A 16523-nucleotide genomic window follows, 5' to 3' on the forward strand; every position below is an offset into this window, starting at 1 on the left:
TTCAGCCTAACAATTTTATAGATTTTTTTAGAAAACTAGGAGATGTCAGGTGCACATAACAGTAGTAAAGAGTTACAGAGGAATTCCCTAAATCTTGAAGATCAGATATGGCTGAAGCAAGCTACTGCCCATCTTCTGCAATGCTAGCATCCTTATTATCTTTTAATGCAATACACCCAGAACACTAACAAGATCTGAAGTGGTCATAAAGTTGTATGTAGACACAGAACAAAGTCCTCTGCCTGCTTCATACCGGGCAGGAGAAACCTGCTTGCTTCCTTGCAGCTGTTCATGTTTTGGACATAAACTATGTGACTCCCTTCTCCTTTTGTATATAATCTCCTATTAATGCTGCTGAGTTACTATGAAAGCATAAGAGCCACGTCCAATTTGTTTCCCTAGTGAGGAATACTGCCTGCTTTGTCAGATTTGCAGTGTAAGCACCAACTCTAGCTTCATGCTTTGCAACTAGAATGGTACTGCTACTGCCTAGTGAGCTACCTCTTCTATGCTGTCTTCTTTCAGGTGTTCAAGCCCATCCCATAGTTTTCTAAGCAAAATCTTGTCTTAGACCTCACTTTGAACAAAAAGGACAAGTAGTACCTGTAGGAGGCTTTTGGTTTAGACACAGTGTAAGCCATATCTCCTTGACAGATGCTGCAGTCTCTTGAAGAAGGTGGTTAGGTAGTTCTGTATACAGTCCAGGGGAGAAGATAAGCAGGAACAGCTCTAAGGCTCTTCATTCTGGCCCAGAATTTCTCATTACATGGCTCTGAATAAGCAGGCCAGGTCAGTCTGGAGATAAGTCGGAGCTGGACCCTCCATGCTGGCCAGCCTCATCCAACAAAGTTAACGTATTTCAGTGAGGGCTTGAAATCTGTAAGATCAGAAGATACGCACTGCTTGGGGAGAGGGTGGAGGTGGAAAAAAGCAGGAGCTCTTTAGAACCAAGTATTTGCATCAGAAAAGCAGTACGGACATTAAGACATTCTACTTCAATTTATGCAAAGCTTAATATGATCTGGATTCTTCTAGGGCTCTGCAGAGGCTGGCACTACTGGCAGTAGAAACTGAACTTGTAGAAGCTTTGGAATAACTTCCCTATATTGTCAGCCATACACAAGTTATCCTTCCATGAATATTACATTTGCTTGCTTACTTCAAAACACGTTGGAAAACTTCCTGTTATTCTAAGAAAGTCTCTGAGACTGTTAGTTCATATTTTTTGGCTGCTTACACTTGCTACAGACCCCTGCATTTACCCATTGGTTTGGCATTAAGGCATTTGTTTCCATTATTCTCTCCAGACTACTCCGTGATGCAGCATTTTCCTCTTCCTGTTAAGACCAATACAGAAAAAAAATGAGTCCTCTTATATAACAATTTTCACACCTCCCTCAAAGCCAAGATTAGGTGTCCTAACATTTGTCTTATACACAAGTATAGTAGACATCCTACCCAGGATACTGAATTTTAAGCCACTTCAAACAGTAGTCAGTCTAGAACTGCATTTATGTTAAAAGTTACTATTGCTTGATCATACTACCACGTACTCCATGACGTCTTGAAAGGGAATGAACTTAAATTCACAGCAAGAGCTAGCTATTTTACAGAATTAGCATGTATTTCAGGTTTAAATCGGTACTGTACCGAGATTCAAGAATTTCAGTCCCCATACAGACTGAGATGAACAGCACTTTTATTTATTTCAGTTACAAGAAGAAAGACAAGTAAACCTTACAACCAGAAAGGCAATGAAGGCCTCATGAGCTTAGTGATAACCATTTCATAATCTAGGCAACACGTTATGATTTCTTGAGATCACAAAGAAAGCATACCCCCCTCTTAAACAACTTTTATTTCTGTAAGGAAATTTCCTGTAAGAACAGCACACTGATGTTAACAGAATCAAGAGGGACCACCAATGTACAAAGCCTACATTCACCCTCCCACCCCGCCTCAAAAGGCTTAAGTGTAGACTTTATTCCAAAAAAGATAACACAGTCATGATCACAGCTAGAAGAGAGGGAAAAATTAAAGTCTGTTTTCAAATGAAGTCAAATTATGATGCATTAATGAAGTTAAATGAAGATACTTTCTCACATGGCAGCATACTTCATGGGTAAAGAAACTCTCCTCATTTTAAGCCAATGCTTATCTGACTTATGTAGTAGGGAGAAAACAGTTTACATAAAAACTGATCGCCCTACCAAGTACTCTAGGTAGGAACTATGTCGTAAGGGAAGTGCTAGAAACATGTGGGAGAAATTACTATACAAAGTGTCAAGTGCAAACCCCCCTTGCCTAGAATTCAGTGTATTTACTTAAGTACAATAGAAAAGACTGAACTCAGGAGTGGTTGACAGTGGGATACAGTGCTACAGGTTGAACATTAGCCACTAAAGGACAAACCCAAGCATGCACGTATCCCGCCACAAGGGAATGACACACTTGAGCTTCCTAACCTGCTCATTTCTGCAGTTTGCTCTAGTATTATCTCCTCCCTTATTACCAATTTAATTCCTGCATTCCTCTGAAGGGACCCTTTAAAAATCTCCAAAATTCTGGATTGTTTGGCAAAAAAATTCACTCACTATTTTAAAGAACACAGAGCTGGAAAAAGAAAAAAAAAAAAAAGAGTTTACAACCCATCTCTTCAGTTGCTCTTCTAAGCAGTATTGGACCTAGAAAACATGAGGAAGTACCAGATCAAGTACTGTTCCATCATCCTTTGCTGTTTAAACAATACAGTTGAGGCAGACCATAGCTTCTTCAGTCAATTGGTAGCAGGTCAGTTTTGGTGCATAAGATATTAATCAACTGAAAAATGTATTTTCACCCGTGCTATATGCCAGTTCTCAGTTTCCCCTCACTTAAGTGGTCAGGGATACATTCATTACGCAGTACTCACAGTAAGTCTCGGAATTTCAGGCAGACCTATTCATTCCCAAGGAGTATCCTTTTGGCTCAGTGAAGACTTTTGAGTACCTTGGCTTACATTCATTCTGCAGGCAGCCACCATGATTCCATTTACCCAAAGTACTATTTTTTAGTGGGGCTGTTACCATCTTGAAATTGCAGTTTAAAGTTAACCACTAATACAAAAGAGTACTTTTCAGTGTTTCCAGTGAAGGAGCTGAGAAAAAAAAATCTGTAAGAAACCATTGCTGCAATTTTATTTTAACAAAAGGGCAGATTTATTCATGTTTACAAACAAGTTTCAAAAACAAAAAGGAGAACATGTATGCTACCCACTAACAACCTTTCAAAATGCCAACAGCCCTCATGCTGCATGAAGGATTCTATAGATTAGAAAAAAATCACAGTTCCACTCACAGTTCACCAAGACAGCACTAAACGAACATGTTTAGACAAAAACAAAGGACTAAGATTCTGATGTATTTTGATTTAATCCATTTTGCCCGAGATAACAGAAATATTTCAAGCAAGTTCCATCACATATTGATGTCCTGCATTAAACAATCCTACTAAGTTCTGAACAAAAGTTATTCAGTAAGTTTCTCAAAATTTTTAAAAATTAAACAGTTGTTTCAAAACCATTAAGTAGTAAATGTATTTAAGAAACTAATTAGGACAGAGGCCATAACTTCATTAGAACACCACTGCTCATGTTTTTACAAAGCATTAGTGTTATCTATTTGGCTATTAGTATTAGCAATTTATCTACAATATTTAACAAGGTAAATTGCAGGCAAAATTTAGTACAGTTTCAATAGAAACACCCTTTTCCTGAAAATACAGCAGTATTTGAAGGACTAGTTTTTTTGTGGTTTTTTGTTTTTTTTTCTCTGCATCATTTATAAGGAAGCTTCCCATCTATGAACAGGAACAAAAAAAGTATCTACAAACCTTGTAAACAGATCTGTATCATTTATAAACATAAATAATCCAAATTATTAACAGCCAACAGCAGAAATTAAAGTATCAATTCAATGATCCAGGGCCTCCTTGCCCTTCCCAGCCTTCCCCTCAGAAAAGGATCATGATAAACTAAAGCTCTGCTAACACACTGTTCAGGACCATTCTTAAGTACAACAGATGATCCACAGGTCACTTATGCTGAGTTACTGTTTATCTGTCAGAGTTCATTATTACTCCCACCCCCAGAAAAGCACCCTCCAGTCTGGCAGAAAGCTTTTTTTAAAAAAATAAATCTACATTCGTACAAGTATGTCTTCTGTTGAAGTCCAAGACAAGAATATCATCTTGTCCATCATAATGTGTGAAGAGACCCAGTTTCAATTTCTTTGCAATGCAGCTAGTGTGTTAACATTCAGCTTACAATCAGAGTGATGTTTCCAAACTATGTAGCGGGCTCCCTGGGGATGAAGAGGTAGCAGACTTGTTCATGTCTGTTGTAAGGTGAATTCCACTGTCAACCGCATTGTTATTTTTATTGGGAGAGGGTGGGGGAGTAGAGTTGCGTTTTGTTGGAGCATCATCTTCAGCATCAGTATCATCAATAAGGGGAATATGAGGCTCGGAGTCTTCTATTCTAAACTCAGGATGCGTCATAAAATTGTGAATCGAACTTCGTGTCTCAGGTTTCTCTAGCCCCTCATACAAGGAGCTACGAAATGCATTCACCACTCGGATCTGTAAACAAAGAAAAAAGGTTGATTAAAATGCTGCAGATTTAATTGTAATGGCATGGTTCTTATGAGTTTGAATCCACAAACAGCTAGACATGAGTGAATCAAATTTGTATGTGATGCAGTGGAACTTGCAATAAACTGTAAAAAATGAAGAGCATTTCAGTAGAGCACTGCCAGTCTACACAGTTGGAATAAAGATTGTAAAAGTACTGCAAAAAGCTGAAGGGCCTAAAAATTCAGACATGGCACTAGAATTGTTCAAATATTTAGCGTGGGCTAAGCATTTTTCAGAAGTGAGGCCAACAATTATTTACTTATTCACAAATTAAATAAATCTCAATGAGGGTTTTATTGAATACTTGGGGAAGGTGGGAGGGTAGGGAAGGAGGGGAGAGGCTGAAAATAAGTTAGAGGATAAAAGGGTTACTAATTCTCATGCTAGGAATTAGGATGTCAACTGACTATGAAAAAGCCAAGCAAGTGTAAGCCAATGTCACAATGACCGGACATTTACGAAGAGTCATGCAAAAAAGGATACCACTGTAACAGCTGTAAATATTCGAGTATATACCCATTTACCACACTAGAGAAAGTTCCTTACTGAATAGTGCTTTGGAAACTTAAGACCAGAACTAGGAATTTGAATACTGTATTGTACAATTAAGTAGCCACGACAGGTTGTAACTTTGAAGAGACTATTCAAGTAGCACAAATATGAGAAAAGGAAGTGATCAGCCTTTGCTTGAGTCTTCAATTTACATTGAATGCATGGACAAAATCCCCAGGCTGAGTATTATTTCTAGTCCTTTCATTGTTTAACTAACATTTTTCAAATCAGAAAGCTAAGTTTACAGAATTCATAAACAAACATTTCAGGGTGAAATTAGATAGAATAAAGTACAGCTTCATTTTGCAAATTGTGCATGTCCAGATTGACTTAAATTCAAGCTTTCCAAATTGTAATTTGTATGATGAAACCACCTGCTCTCACCCCTCTTCTCCCACGCCCCACACGTTTCCCTGACCAACTACAGGAATTCAGGATTCATTCTTCAACTGATAAAACAAATAAGGTTAGGCAGGAGTCAGTGACCCCTTTGTCCAACACTTGTCAAGATAGTTTCCCCCTGCTGTTAGCTCCCTATTCAGTTCTCAACATCTCTACTCTAAGTCTCCAGCAAAGCACAGTTTCAATCCCAAAGCTCCTCTGTTGTATAGTAAGTAGCACAGCAACTCTGTAGTAAACAAGAACTTACTGTTACAAACAGTAAGTCCATTTTAAAGATTTTTTTTTTTAGCACATCCAAGATGACTTGTTTCAAGCTGAGAAATACATTATGACTAGTGCTTCCGTAGAGTTCCTTGACAGTAAAAATAAAGTGACTTCCAGGTGAGGGAATGAAGCTGGAAGGTCAAGCAGATCAAAAGCACAGACTTCAAAACAGCTAAGATACATGTAACAACCTCACTGTAAACACAGAGAAGGGCTCCCCAAAAGCAATGCATTATCAAATTTGTTACCACAGAATCACTGCACATGATAAAGTCTTAGGTCCTGACTGTGTTCTTTGACCTCTAGAAATAGTATTGTTCCCCCACCCCTACCCTCTCAGAGCACTTGCACAAAGAATTTTACTGAAAAGCTCTCGTGTCCCCATTTTATACTACAGGTACACAGGTGAGCCCCATTAACCATGGAAACCAGGGGGTGGGGGTGGGGCACAGACGCAAGGGGGAGGTCATAACTACCAATGAAGTGAGGACAGGGAATAGTGTGAATGTGCTTGAAAAGAAAAAAGATTACAACAGCAGCTAGTACTTTACTGTTCATCACATGAAAAAAACAAATCAAGCACGCTGTTAAGGAGTTGGCATGTTACATGAGCTATAAACAAGTCCAGCAAGCTGCATAAACTGTCTTGGCACTTACCAAGAAAATCAGCGGTGACAATGCCAGACTGAAAGTTTGCACTGCCTTTATTTGGCATGTTGCATCTCACTGTGCTACTGATTTATGTGGCAAAATGAAATATGACTGCCTTGTGGGACTTTTTTTCATTGCTTACAGATGGTAAGTTAGAACATGAGCAGTAATGGCAAACAATTTTTGGCTTAACAGGACAGCTGTAATTATTATAGGAATATAAGCATACCCGCAATAAAGGCTTGATTCCCATGCAGAATGCGTACTAAACAAGTGGTCTGGACAGTCCTATGAACCCAGGACCCTCAAAGAGTCCCGCCATGAAGGCACAAATCAGACTACCAGCATTTTAAGTTATACTTAAAAAGGGACAATCTAGTGTTTTGAAGGCTTTATTTTCAACTACTCAAGATAATTAGATGAGAGAGGTAACTATAAATAAATTTAATAAGTGAGGAGCAAACAAGACAATTTGTTATGTGTAAGTTATACTGTCATCAGGCCTTCCTCATATTAGTACCAGAATAGCAAGGAATGTAGTAAGCACTCCAAATCCTCCTAGCCAGATGGCTGCTTAAGGGTTGCAACCTCACTTCATAGGAACAGCTGAACTATTTTCTAACAAACAGCTCTGAAAGAGAGACACAAGGAAACAACACATCTACTTCCCATTAATACATATTAGTTATCAAAAGTTGTTCTTCTGGAGGGTGTAGCAGAGGGCTGTACTACTTAGTGAGGACCAAAAACTAGTTCTCTGCTATTGTAGCTCTGTATCTGCATTGGTCATTTGATGCAATAAGATGCTGCAGTGCCCATTAGATTCTGCTCAAATGGCAGCATGGCATGAATTTGCTCTCTAGAGAATTCTGAATGTCTAATTAATGTTCTTGAATGCAGTTAGGGATACAGGTTACTAATTAGCATTTTAACTAGGAGATGCAATCCTGTGCATCCTTACTGTTAAATCTACTTTTCATTTCATGTTCTTGAGGCATGTTAATTTGTGAGCCGAGCTTCTCAATACTACTGCAAGGTAGGGAAATACCTGTCTCGCCAATGGAGAACAAGTACATAGGTAAATACTTGTGCAAGCTCACACAGGAATTCTGGCCAAGCCAAAAAAAAAAAAAAGAGAAAAAAATCAGAAGAGAACATTTCATTTAAGACAGCTCCTGAAATTAAGGGTCTTCATCCATCTGGTAATCTGAAAGTTTAAAAAGCAGGGGGGAAAAAGAAGCCCTCTCAGAGTTATTTTTAAAAACAATTCTTTAACCAGTCTCTAGGAAGTTAGAGAAGGAAGTTAAACATGTAATATATAATTAAGATGGAAAACTATTTCAACAATAGATATTAGCTATCAGTATTCAACTACAACTGTTATGCATCTTCAGGCTCCAGAGTTTAAGCCTACATACACGAGTAATTAAATCTCTAGCCTCTACAGAGAGGAAGGCTGAAACTGAAATGCCACTTAGAGCACAATATAAAGAGGGCAGAATGAAGGTGAGACAAACTTTACTTTCACTGATGGCTTATGAACTGCTGCCAGAAGAACCTAGAGAGGAAAAAAACCCTTCAGATCCGAAAGTTTCACCATTCAATGCTTAAAATTTTCCTTTTTATATTAGCTAATTAAATGTTTCTTCTGACTTGTACGCATTTTAGAAGCCTTGTTTCGCCACCTGAATCTTGATGTTGAGAAAGTTGTGTTATTCGGTAAAAAAGGTCCAACAAAAGCAGAGATTCAGAAGTTCCTTACAGGCTACAAAGAAAATGCATTTAGTGCTCCGTGTTCTAACTACATTCATATTTTTAACATACCATTTGCTTTCCCATCAGCTTGTTTACCTTAAGTATCATTTGGGCTGCAGTGCAAGACATCTATTTTTGTTGACCTGGGTCCATGATTATACAGTTAATTCACTTATGCAATGTCAGTCACCCTAAGAGGCATATACTCGAAAATTTACAACAGTTTTCCCGTTTTATCTTAAACATCCCTCTGTACACGAATGGATGAAGGCACAGGATGTGCAGGCTCACAGCTTTCACATTAAAGTCTTTTGTTGAAACTGTTCCACCTGTTCTCAGCCCTCTAAGAAAAAAAAGTCTTGAGGACTCCACTTTGTGGAAGAGCTCTATAAAAGCCTGAACGATGATTTTAAGTACTAAGGAGAAAATGAGAAACGTTAGGTACGTGAATTAGGAAATGTTAATTTCATGCACTTTAGGAACACACACTCACACCCCACAGTAGTAGAAGCAGTAGTAGAGGAAAACACTACATGTGTAGGGGTAGAAATATTTGTTACATCATGGTGCTGGCTGGCGATGGAGGGTTGCCGCCTTAGAGCCCCCTGAATGGTACTTCCACTCTGGAAAGCATTCACTACATCCATCTGCAAGGAATCAGAGATTGTGACAGCTTGCTCAGCAAGAGAGAGACAGAACAAGAGAAAGGACCATCCCATCTATAACACACAAAAAGTAAAGAAAAAAGGCACTTTTTTTTATAGAGCAGATACACAGGCAAGAGTTGCATTTAGAGCTGAAGAGAATAGAGGACCCTGAGGGATTACACATCCATTCATACCCCCTCTTTTGACAGTCTCAGTCACACCAGTTAGAACTGCCACCTTAGTCAGAGGACTGGAGATGGAGAGGAGATATTTCCCTCTTAACACCCACTGCGTCCTACCTTTTTCAAGACCATACCTGAGTTTGTATCCTGTTTAGGCCCCTAAACCACAAGATCTGACCACGACGTAATTCTCTCTCAGCATGATCGATCTCCTCTACATCTTCTGCTAGTTCTTCTTCAGGAATCTCTTCCTTTTGTGTTCCATGACCAGCTTCTTTAAGGAATTTCAGTCGGCTGGTTGGAATTGTTGAAATCAACTAACAGTGAATGAAAAATATGAATCAGAATTATTCTTTTTTTAAAAAGTCATATAAATAATGTAATACCAGACTTAAGGCTTAACATAATATCTTGCCTACAATTAGCAAAGTTGAAAGAAGAAATTATGTAAATAGGATGAGTGCATCAATGTAGAGCAATCACTCCAGCTGAATAGCTGCAAAGCTGTGAATATCCTTACCACCTCAACTGAGGTGTGAAATTAAACTTGGACTACAAACCTAGAAAACAAGACATCCTTGCTAGGGACAAAGAATTCTGCTTTAACATTGCTTGACTATGCCAGGAAGGAGCAGCACTGAAGCTACAAGAGCCATTAATTCTGTAGATTGTGCTCGTACCTAGAGCTTTCAGAGCTCCATCAGTTTGACAAGCATGATGTGTTACCTCAGGTAAGAACTACATCATTTAATTAAAGTAGCCACAGTTAATCCAGTAACACAGATCAGACATGCATTCTTTTGTGACCTGGAAGGTATCAATCCATTTGCAAGGTGAGTGATGTTTCCAAAACCCTGATCCCAAACTGTTACTTTGCTACTTGGTGTACACTAGTTCATCTATCTTAAACTAAACAAAAGCTACCTATGGCTGTTCCAGCTTTCCTTTTCATCCCCACCTTCAGGGCTATTCTGGTGAACTATATAGTTAAGGGGAGTCATCTTTTGATATGTCCCATCTAGGAGATCCAGATCAGTTCCAAGACTGCTTTCCTTGATCATCACAAACCCAGAAGACCATTTCAGCAGCTGCAGAGGAAAAAGACTGCTCCAAAAGCAAGATAAACAGCCCTTTATGCTGAAATTGCTACTATGAATGCTCCCAGATCACACTTCAGTTTCTACTATTCTCAGAAAGTCAAAAGCTCTTTGACTTTAATGAGATGCTAGAGCAGCATGAACTGCAGCAGGGAAGCTTTGCCCTTGCAAGGCACTTTGGGTCAAAGGTATTTCAAGCCATCTCGATTCTCTTCTAGGCTACTTTTAAACCTCAGAGTGACTCTATTTGATTTTTTTTAAATAATTAATTTTCCAGAGAACCTTATTAAAAAGCTTATACTATACCCACTTTTAGAATATGTGTCTATACATGTATTTACAACTAAAATTCACACTACCAATTTTATACTGAAGCCTGAAGTGTCCTTTACAAAATGGAAGGAAAGAAACTGTAATGGAAAACTCTTCATGTGGTATGAAAAGTTTAGACAACTATGTCATTAAATAATGGAAAACTCCATAGCTCTAAAGTTTCATGTAAATAAGCTTGCTGCTTACAAGCACTGTTGTGCATGCAATAGTAATGAAACGGGGGTGGGGTGGGGTAGGGAGTGGTGGTGAAGATAAAAATCAAAATGCAATAGCTCAATACGTGGGAGAACTTTCCAATTATTTCATAATTATCAAAATGAAGATTAAAAATAAAGTTGTTTTGAGTTTTGCTGCATTTCTTGCTGATCTAGGAAGTTTTTAAATCAAGAAAATACCAACAAGTTTAACAATTCTGATTTTTCAAGAAAACCATTCAACACTTAAGTTAAATATATTTAAACATTAACATGTTCATTGCATCTGTATTCTTACAGAACTTCTAGTACTTATCTGGCTAAAGATATAATTTCATATTTAAAAGGTAACTCCAGCTGCTTCTAGTTAAAAGTTACTAAACATAAACCAGCCATAGCATCTAGTTATGAAATGTAACTAATTGACCAAGTCAGAGTAAGGAATATCCAACTAAGGACTTTCTAGCTATTGAACTTGTCAATTTTCATCAGTATTTAATGTTAATCTCCATATATTCATGTAGTCCACCTGAAAGATCTGAATGCTAACGATAGCATAATTGTATTTTCTGTGTAAAGTATTCTAATGCAAGTAGATATTTGGCATTTTGGAAAAAGCTAGTTTACCTGGCCCCAGAGTAGTGTTCCCATGCCCAGGAAAATGGACCACAGCCACTGTTCAATCGAGAGTTCTGAGCAACTGAAAGGCTTTCCACCAAACTGCACAATAATTATCTGTAAAGAGTATCATTAAACAACATGTATCAGTGACCTGCTACTAGAAAATTGCCTAATGCTTCAAGATCACTACAGACAACTCTACATTAGTACATAGGATTTCCCCTCTTATTAAGCATACATTTCCACTGTCTCAACAGTTTGAGCAAGTTTCCAAACCTAAGGCATCATCTTATGCTTTTCAGTATTTCAAGAACTACCCATTTATTCTTCAAATGTCACACTCAAAAACCTGTTGACTACTTCATTTTGCTTGCAGTTCTTTCACTTCATTTCACAATTACAGCATGTATTTGATGCTACAAGATTTCAGTGATTATTTATCATATGAACACCCATCTCAGGGCCAAGTTAATTAATAAACTTCTATTAATACAAGTTGTAGATCCACAAGACATAAAACATTTCAGAAATAATTCAAAAGACTATTACTATATATCCCATCAGTGTTAAATGTCAGGCTTTAAATCATCACAGTGTGACATCAATGTAGTAAGTCTTGGGGGGAAGGAGCAGAGATCTCAAAAGCTAAATTAAACGAGCTCCTACTGACTTACCTATTGCAACAAGCTGTACAGGCCCTAATGAGCAAGGTATCCCTCTACATAGGAATTATATGCGTGAAAGTCTGCCCTGGAGAATCAACAGTTGAAGTAGCAGGGCAGGCGTGAAAAGGAGACAGTATTGACCATTAAGTAGGACACCTGACAGATGAAAAGCCCAAGAGTATCTTTTTTTATTAACACAGAATAAAACACTGAGATGACAACTCAGGAGTTAGTTATTTGGGAAAAGCATTCAGTCTGCTAAGTTTATAAAGTGAACACAGTTGCAGTCAGGAGTAATTTCTACATATTTGGCTTTATTGCACAACAGTTAGTCTGCTGCATATGCAATCCTAAAAATAAGAGTAGCTTCTGAAGAAGTGTCATCTAAAAAACCCTAAACCTGGGAGAATAAGTGAACTAACTTTACGTGAAGCAGAGGTGCATACATTTGCATTGCTTGAACCGCTATGAATCTAGTCAACATCATGGAATCCCAAGTCTATGGAGAAGCTTACGGCATAGGTTATATCTTAAGTCCAAAATAACTTAAGTCAAAATGAAAAAGTTCTGAAAAAAAGTAGTATACTGATTTGTTGGTTATTTCTTCTGATGAATTAAAAGTTAAGGCCATTTAGAAGGTGAAACTATTTCTTGTAAACTATGTTCTTTAGATTCAATTTTGACTTGGTGTTTCTCAACACCAGTGTGTTAACCCAATCAATTTCAGATAATTTCATTTGTTAGCATATATTGAATTAACTAACAAGCTTTTAAAAATCTGCCTAGATGCACCAACAGAAGGTCCCTAGACATAAGTGTTTTTCACCTAAAACAGCAGCATCTATACGGATAACTGTAAAACATATGCCAATACAGATAACTGATTGCTGCATCAGGAAGATAAAAACTGATACTTAAGTTTCTAAAGCTTATTCATGTCCTAGTCTCATTAATAAGATATGAGAAGCTGTAATTTTTCTATAATTGTTTAAATGGGCTCTCGTTCAGATGCACAGGCAGATACTACGAGGAAGAGTTCTCACTAGGGGAGGGAACATACAACTTATTCACATTTTGTCGAGAGACTAGAACACTAAGATCAAATTGAAGGACTAGAAAATTCAAAAGGTAAATACAAGTACTTCTACATTCCAATTTTATCAATTTCAAAGAGGTCTTAACTGAAAACCCTGTAAAGCAGCACTTCCAAGTGATTTATAGCGCGTTTGACACTGAAGATTTTTCACATTGCAGAAATGAAATGCCTGGCACTAGTTTATTAGCATTTCCAAGGTAAGCAAATACATCAGTGTACTAAGTGCGTATTCCCCCCACCCTCCAAGAATTTACTTACCTGCACAACAAATGTCCCCAGAACAATAGAACAGAAGATAGCGTTGTTAAAGATTCCTTCAAAAACGTTTCTTTCACCATGAATTTTTCGGGCATTAATTTCATTAAAAAGCTGCATCATCACAAATGTATTAAATACAATAGTATAGTGCTCTGAAGGGGGAGCATGCAGAGGTGCATTTCTTCCACTATCGATATCAAAAATTTTCTCACCTGTGTATAAAAGGCATTTATCAGCAGCTTAATTGGTGTCTTTACACACACACTACAACAAAAAACTAGTTTTAAGATCACATCTCTGTACAACTTTTAGAATAACTTTGTAACGCCTCAGTATTCTTACCAGCAAACAGGAGCGTGAAGACCACTACCAGTTGATAGAATGCATGACCCAAAATGTTCTTCATCATTGTACGAGAAATCAAAGGTTTGTTTCTACCATAAGGCTTTCGTAACAGAAGAGCTTCGGTGGGTGGTTCTGTTGCCAGGGCAAGAGAAGCTAATGTGTCCATTATGAGATTTACCCACAGCATCTGCACAGCTTTAAGCGGAGAATCCTATAAAGATAGATACATAAACCCTCCAATGTAAGTGAACAAATTGCAGCTATTAAAGGCATTTATTATACAACATGAGCATGTTCTGAAGAGTATTATGTTCTTTGGACTAGTATTTAACTGGAAGTTTGAATTCAAGAGTTAATCAGTCATGACATTTTCAACCTTTACTCACTGAAACAATATACCAGCAGTACGTACTTGTGTTATGCATGCTCCTGTAAAAGCAACAATTACTGCTACTACATTGACGGTAAGCTGGAACTGAAGAAATTTGGAGATGCTGTCATACACGTTTCGTCCCCACATAACTGCTTTAACAATACTTGTGAAGTTGTCGTCTGTAAGGATAATATCAGAAGCTTCTTTAGCTACGTCTGTTCCAGCAATACCCTGGTAGAAAAAGAAAAACACTATGAAATAACAGGATGCACTGACTTACGCAATAGAAACTATTATTATATCCTTGGTCAGCATTCACTTTGATGCACCATGTCTGAAGAACTATTTTAATGTAAGCACCTAAAGTTCTAATGAATCAAGTTTTGCTTGCAAGTTCTACTCAAGCATGGGAAAATGTAAACGAACAAAAAAAAGTAATGTTGTTTTTAAAATAAAGACCTTAATAAAAATCCTGAAGTTGACAATAAAGACACTACGTAAGTTCTCTCAAAGAAATGTTAGTGAACCCTGTTCAAGCTAAAGGCCACCAGATGGTGCAGTACTACAGTTCAGTCTATGTCCTAACGAGTTTGCTATATGGATTCCAGCAGTAGGGCAATGCGTGTATTCATAACGCAGCAGAATGATACACATTACCAAAAACCTTTTGCAGAAGAGCACTGGCATTAAACAGTAGAATATGCAGTGTCATTGCATATGACATTGCAATGCAATATGGCATTCTTAAGTTTTAAGCACCTGTAGTCTCCTACAGTACCCAAACAGTTAAGCCGAGTTCTGTGTAATACCTACTTCAAGGATATTTATTTTGCTTTCGGCATTTCAAATACACTAACTCAATAGCAAATTTAATGATCCTTGTTCTTGATACATTATTTTGCCGAGGAAATGAGTCACCTGCACAGCTATGTGTACACCTTAAAAGGTACCTTTAACTATCATATAGTAGATGGTATATTTTAAGTGCTGTTTAGATAAGCAGTTAGAGAAATTAGTTTTACGTAGATGAACATAGACAGCAACTGCAGGAAACATTTAAGTTCTGGAAGATTAAAATAAATCTGCCCCTGACAGTGCCAACCACAGTAGCTATACAATAGCAGAAAACAGATACTCGTTAAACCAAGACTGTTACAGTCTAGAGAACATTTCATGTGTAGCTGTCAAATTTGTAAGTGACGCTTTTGAAAAATGCTCCTTGAGAATGACACAAAAGCTCTTCCTCTTCCCATTTTTTCCTTCAAGATTAGCATCTGAGTCAGTCCATCTGTATGTGGTGTAGGAGGAATGTGGTCTTAAATTTTTTTTCCTTCAAATGCTTAATAATGAGTTTTTAAAGACTAAAAGTGACCTACCAGCACCAAACTGTACCTTTTCAGCTTAAGACTGAGGAGGAATCTTGAGGAATCTATCTTGCAGTGTTTTGAAAGAGACAGAAGAAAGCTGAAGCCATGAGCACTTAAGGCGTGAGTCTTTCCAAGTATTAGCACTTAAAGCCAAGACTTGGTTTGGCTACCATTTGAAAGGGTACTTGAGAATTTAAATTGAGAAAGCCATGTAATCTGAGGAACCATCCAGACAAATGCAGATCCTAGATTGTCATAAAATGCTTGTTACTACAGTTGTACTAGAGATGTCTCTTAGTGTAGCCTCCAAAGCCATTTTAAACATCAACTGGCAGTCTCTCTCGTTACAGTCTCCCTGTTCCTATGCATCATTTAATGGAAAACAGATTAATAACCTCATTCCATATTGTGTATAAGCTTTACTCAAAGTCAACATAGTATGCTATTTACTACCTAAAGTCATTTTGCCTTATGTTGAACAGATCTCATTTCAGAATCTTCAGTATCAGTAATTCTGTTCCTATGTTTTACAACAAGCCTTTGTGTAAACAGGTTTTGATTTGCAAGTGACTGGGGATCTGCATTTTTTGAGTTTTATTCAATGGCAAATGCCACAAGGACATTTTCCATCAAATAAAAACGTGGTTAAGTTGGAAAACTGAGAAAAGAGGAAAAAGTAATTAGTATTACGTGTGAGAGATGTTGATTCCATTAACTTAGTTGTATATTAGGCTCATGAAACAAGCAAGTTTGTTTAATCTTCTTTTAAGTGATTTGATAAGTTACTTTATCAAAATAGGTCTCCAAAATACTGAAGATTAAAAAAAAAATCATACCATAGCAAATCCAACATCTGCCTTCTTCAGAGCTGGACCATCATTGGTACCATCACCAGTTACTGCTACAACTTGCCTCTGTTCAAAGACAGTGCTGTCAATTATACCTAAAATAAAATGACATCTCGGTGTTACAGTTCAAAATTGACAATACAGCACAGATTAAACCTGAAAAAGAAACCCAGTTTTTGTCATCGTCAGAGTCATAACCAAA

At 37.6% G+C, this 16523-nt stretch overlaps 1 protein-coding gene across 5 annotated transcripts in view; it reads right to left on the reverse strand.

Moving 5' to 3' along the window:
* Positions 1–1698: 1698 nt before the first annotated feature.
* Positions 1699–16523, reverse strand: part of ATP2B1 (ATPase plasma membrane Ca2+ transporting 1) — a 66575-nt gene continuing 51750 nt past the window's right edge. For all 5 annotated transcript variants that reach the window (XM_072864892.1, XM_072864908.1, XM_072864918.1 and 2 more), the window contains exons 15-21: positions 16310–16416; positions 14146–14337; positions 13731–13944; positions 13389–13600; positions 11376–11483; positions 9259–9441; positions 1699–4617 (exon numbers count right to left, since the gene is read on the reverse strand). In XM_072864892.1, the coding sequence (XP_072720993.1) occupies positions 4306–4617; positions 9259–9441; positions 11376–11483; positions 13389–13600; positions 13731–13944; positions 14146–14337; positions 16310–16416 (1328 nt within the window). In that variant the 3' untranslated portion in view covers positions 1699–4305. The remainder of the gene's footprint in view (positions 4618–9258; positions 9442–11375; positions 11484–13388; positions 13601–13730; positions 13945–14145; positions 14338–16309; positions 16417–16523) is intronic.

Source organism: Ciconia boyciana, chromosome 1 (assembly GCF_034638445.1).
Source record: "Ciconia boyciana chromosome 1, ASM3463844v1, whole genome shotgun sequence".
Classification (NCBI taxonomy): domain Eukaryota; kingdom Metazoa; phylum Chordata; class Aves; order Ciconiiformes; family Ciconiidae; genus Ciconia; species Ciconia boyciana.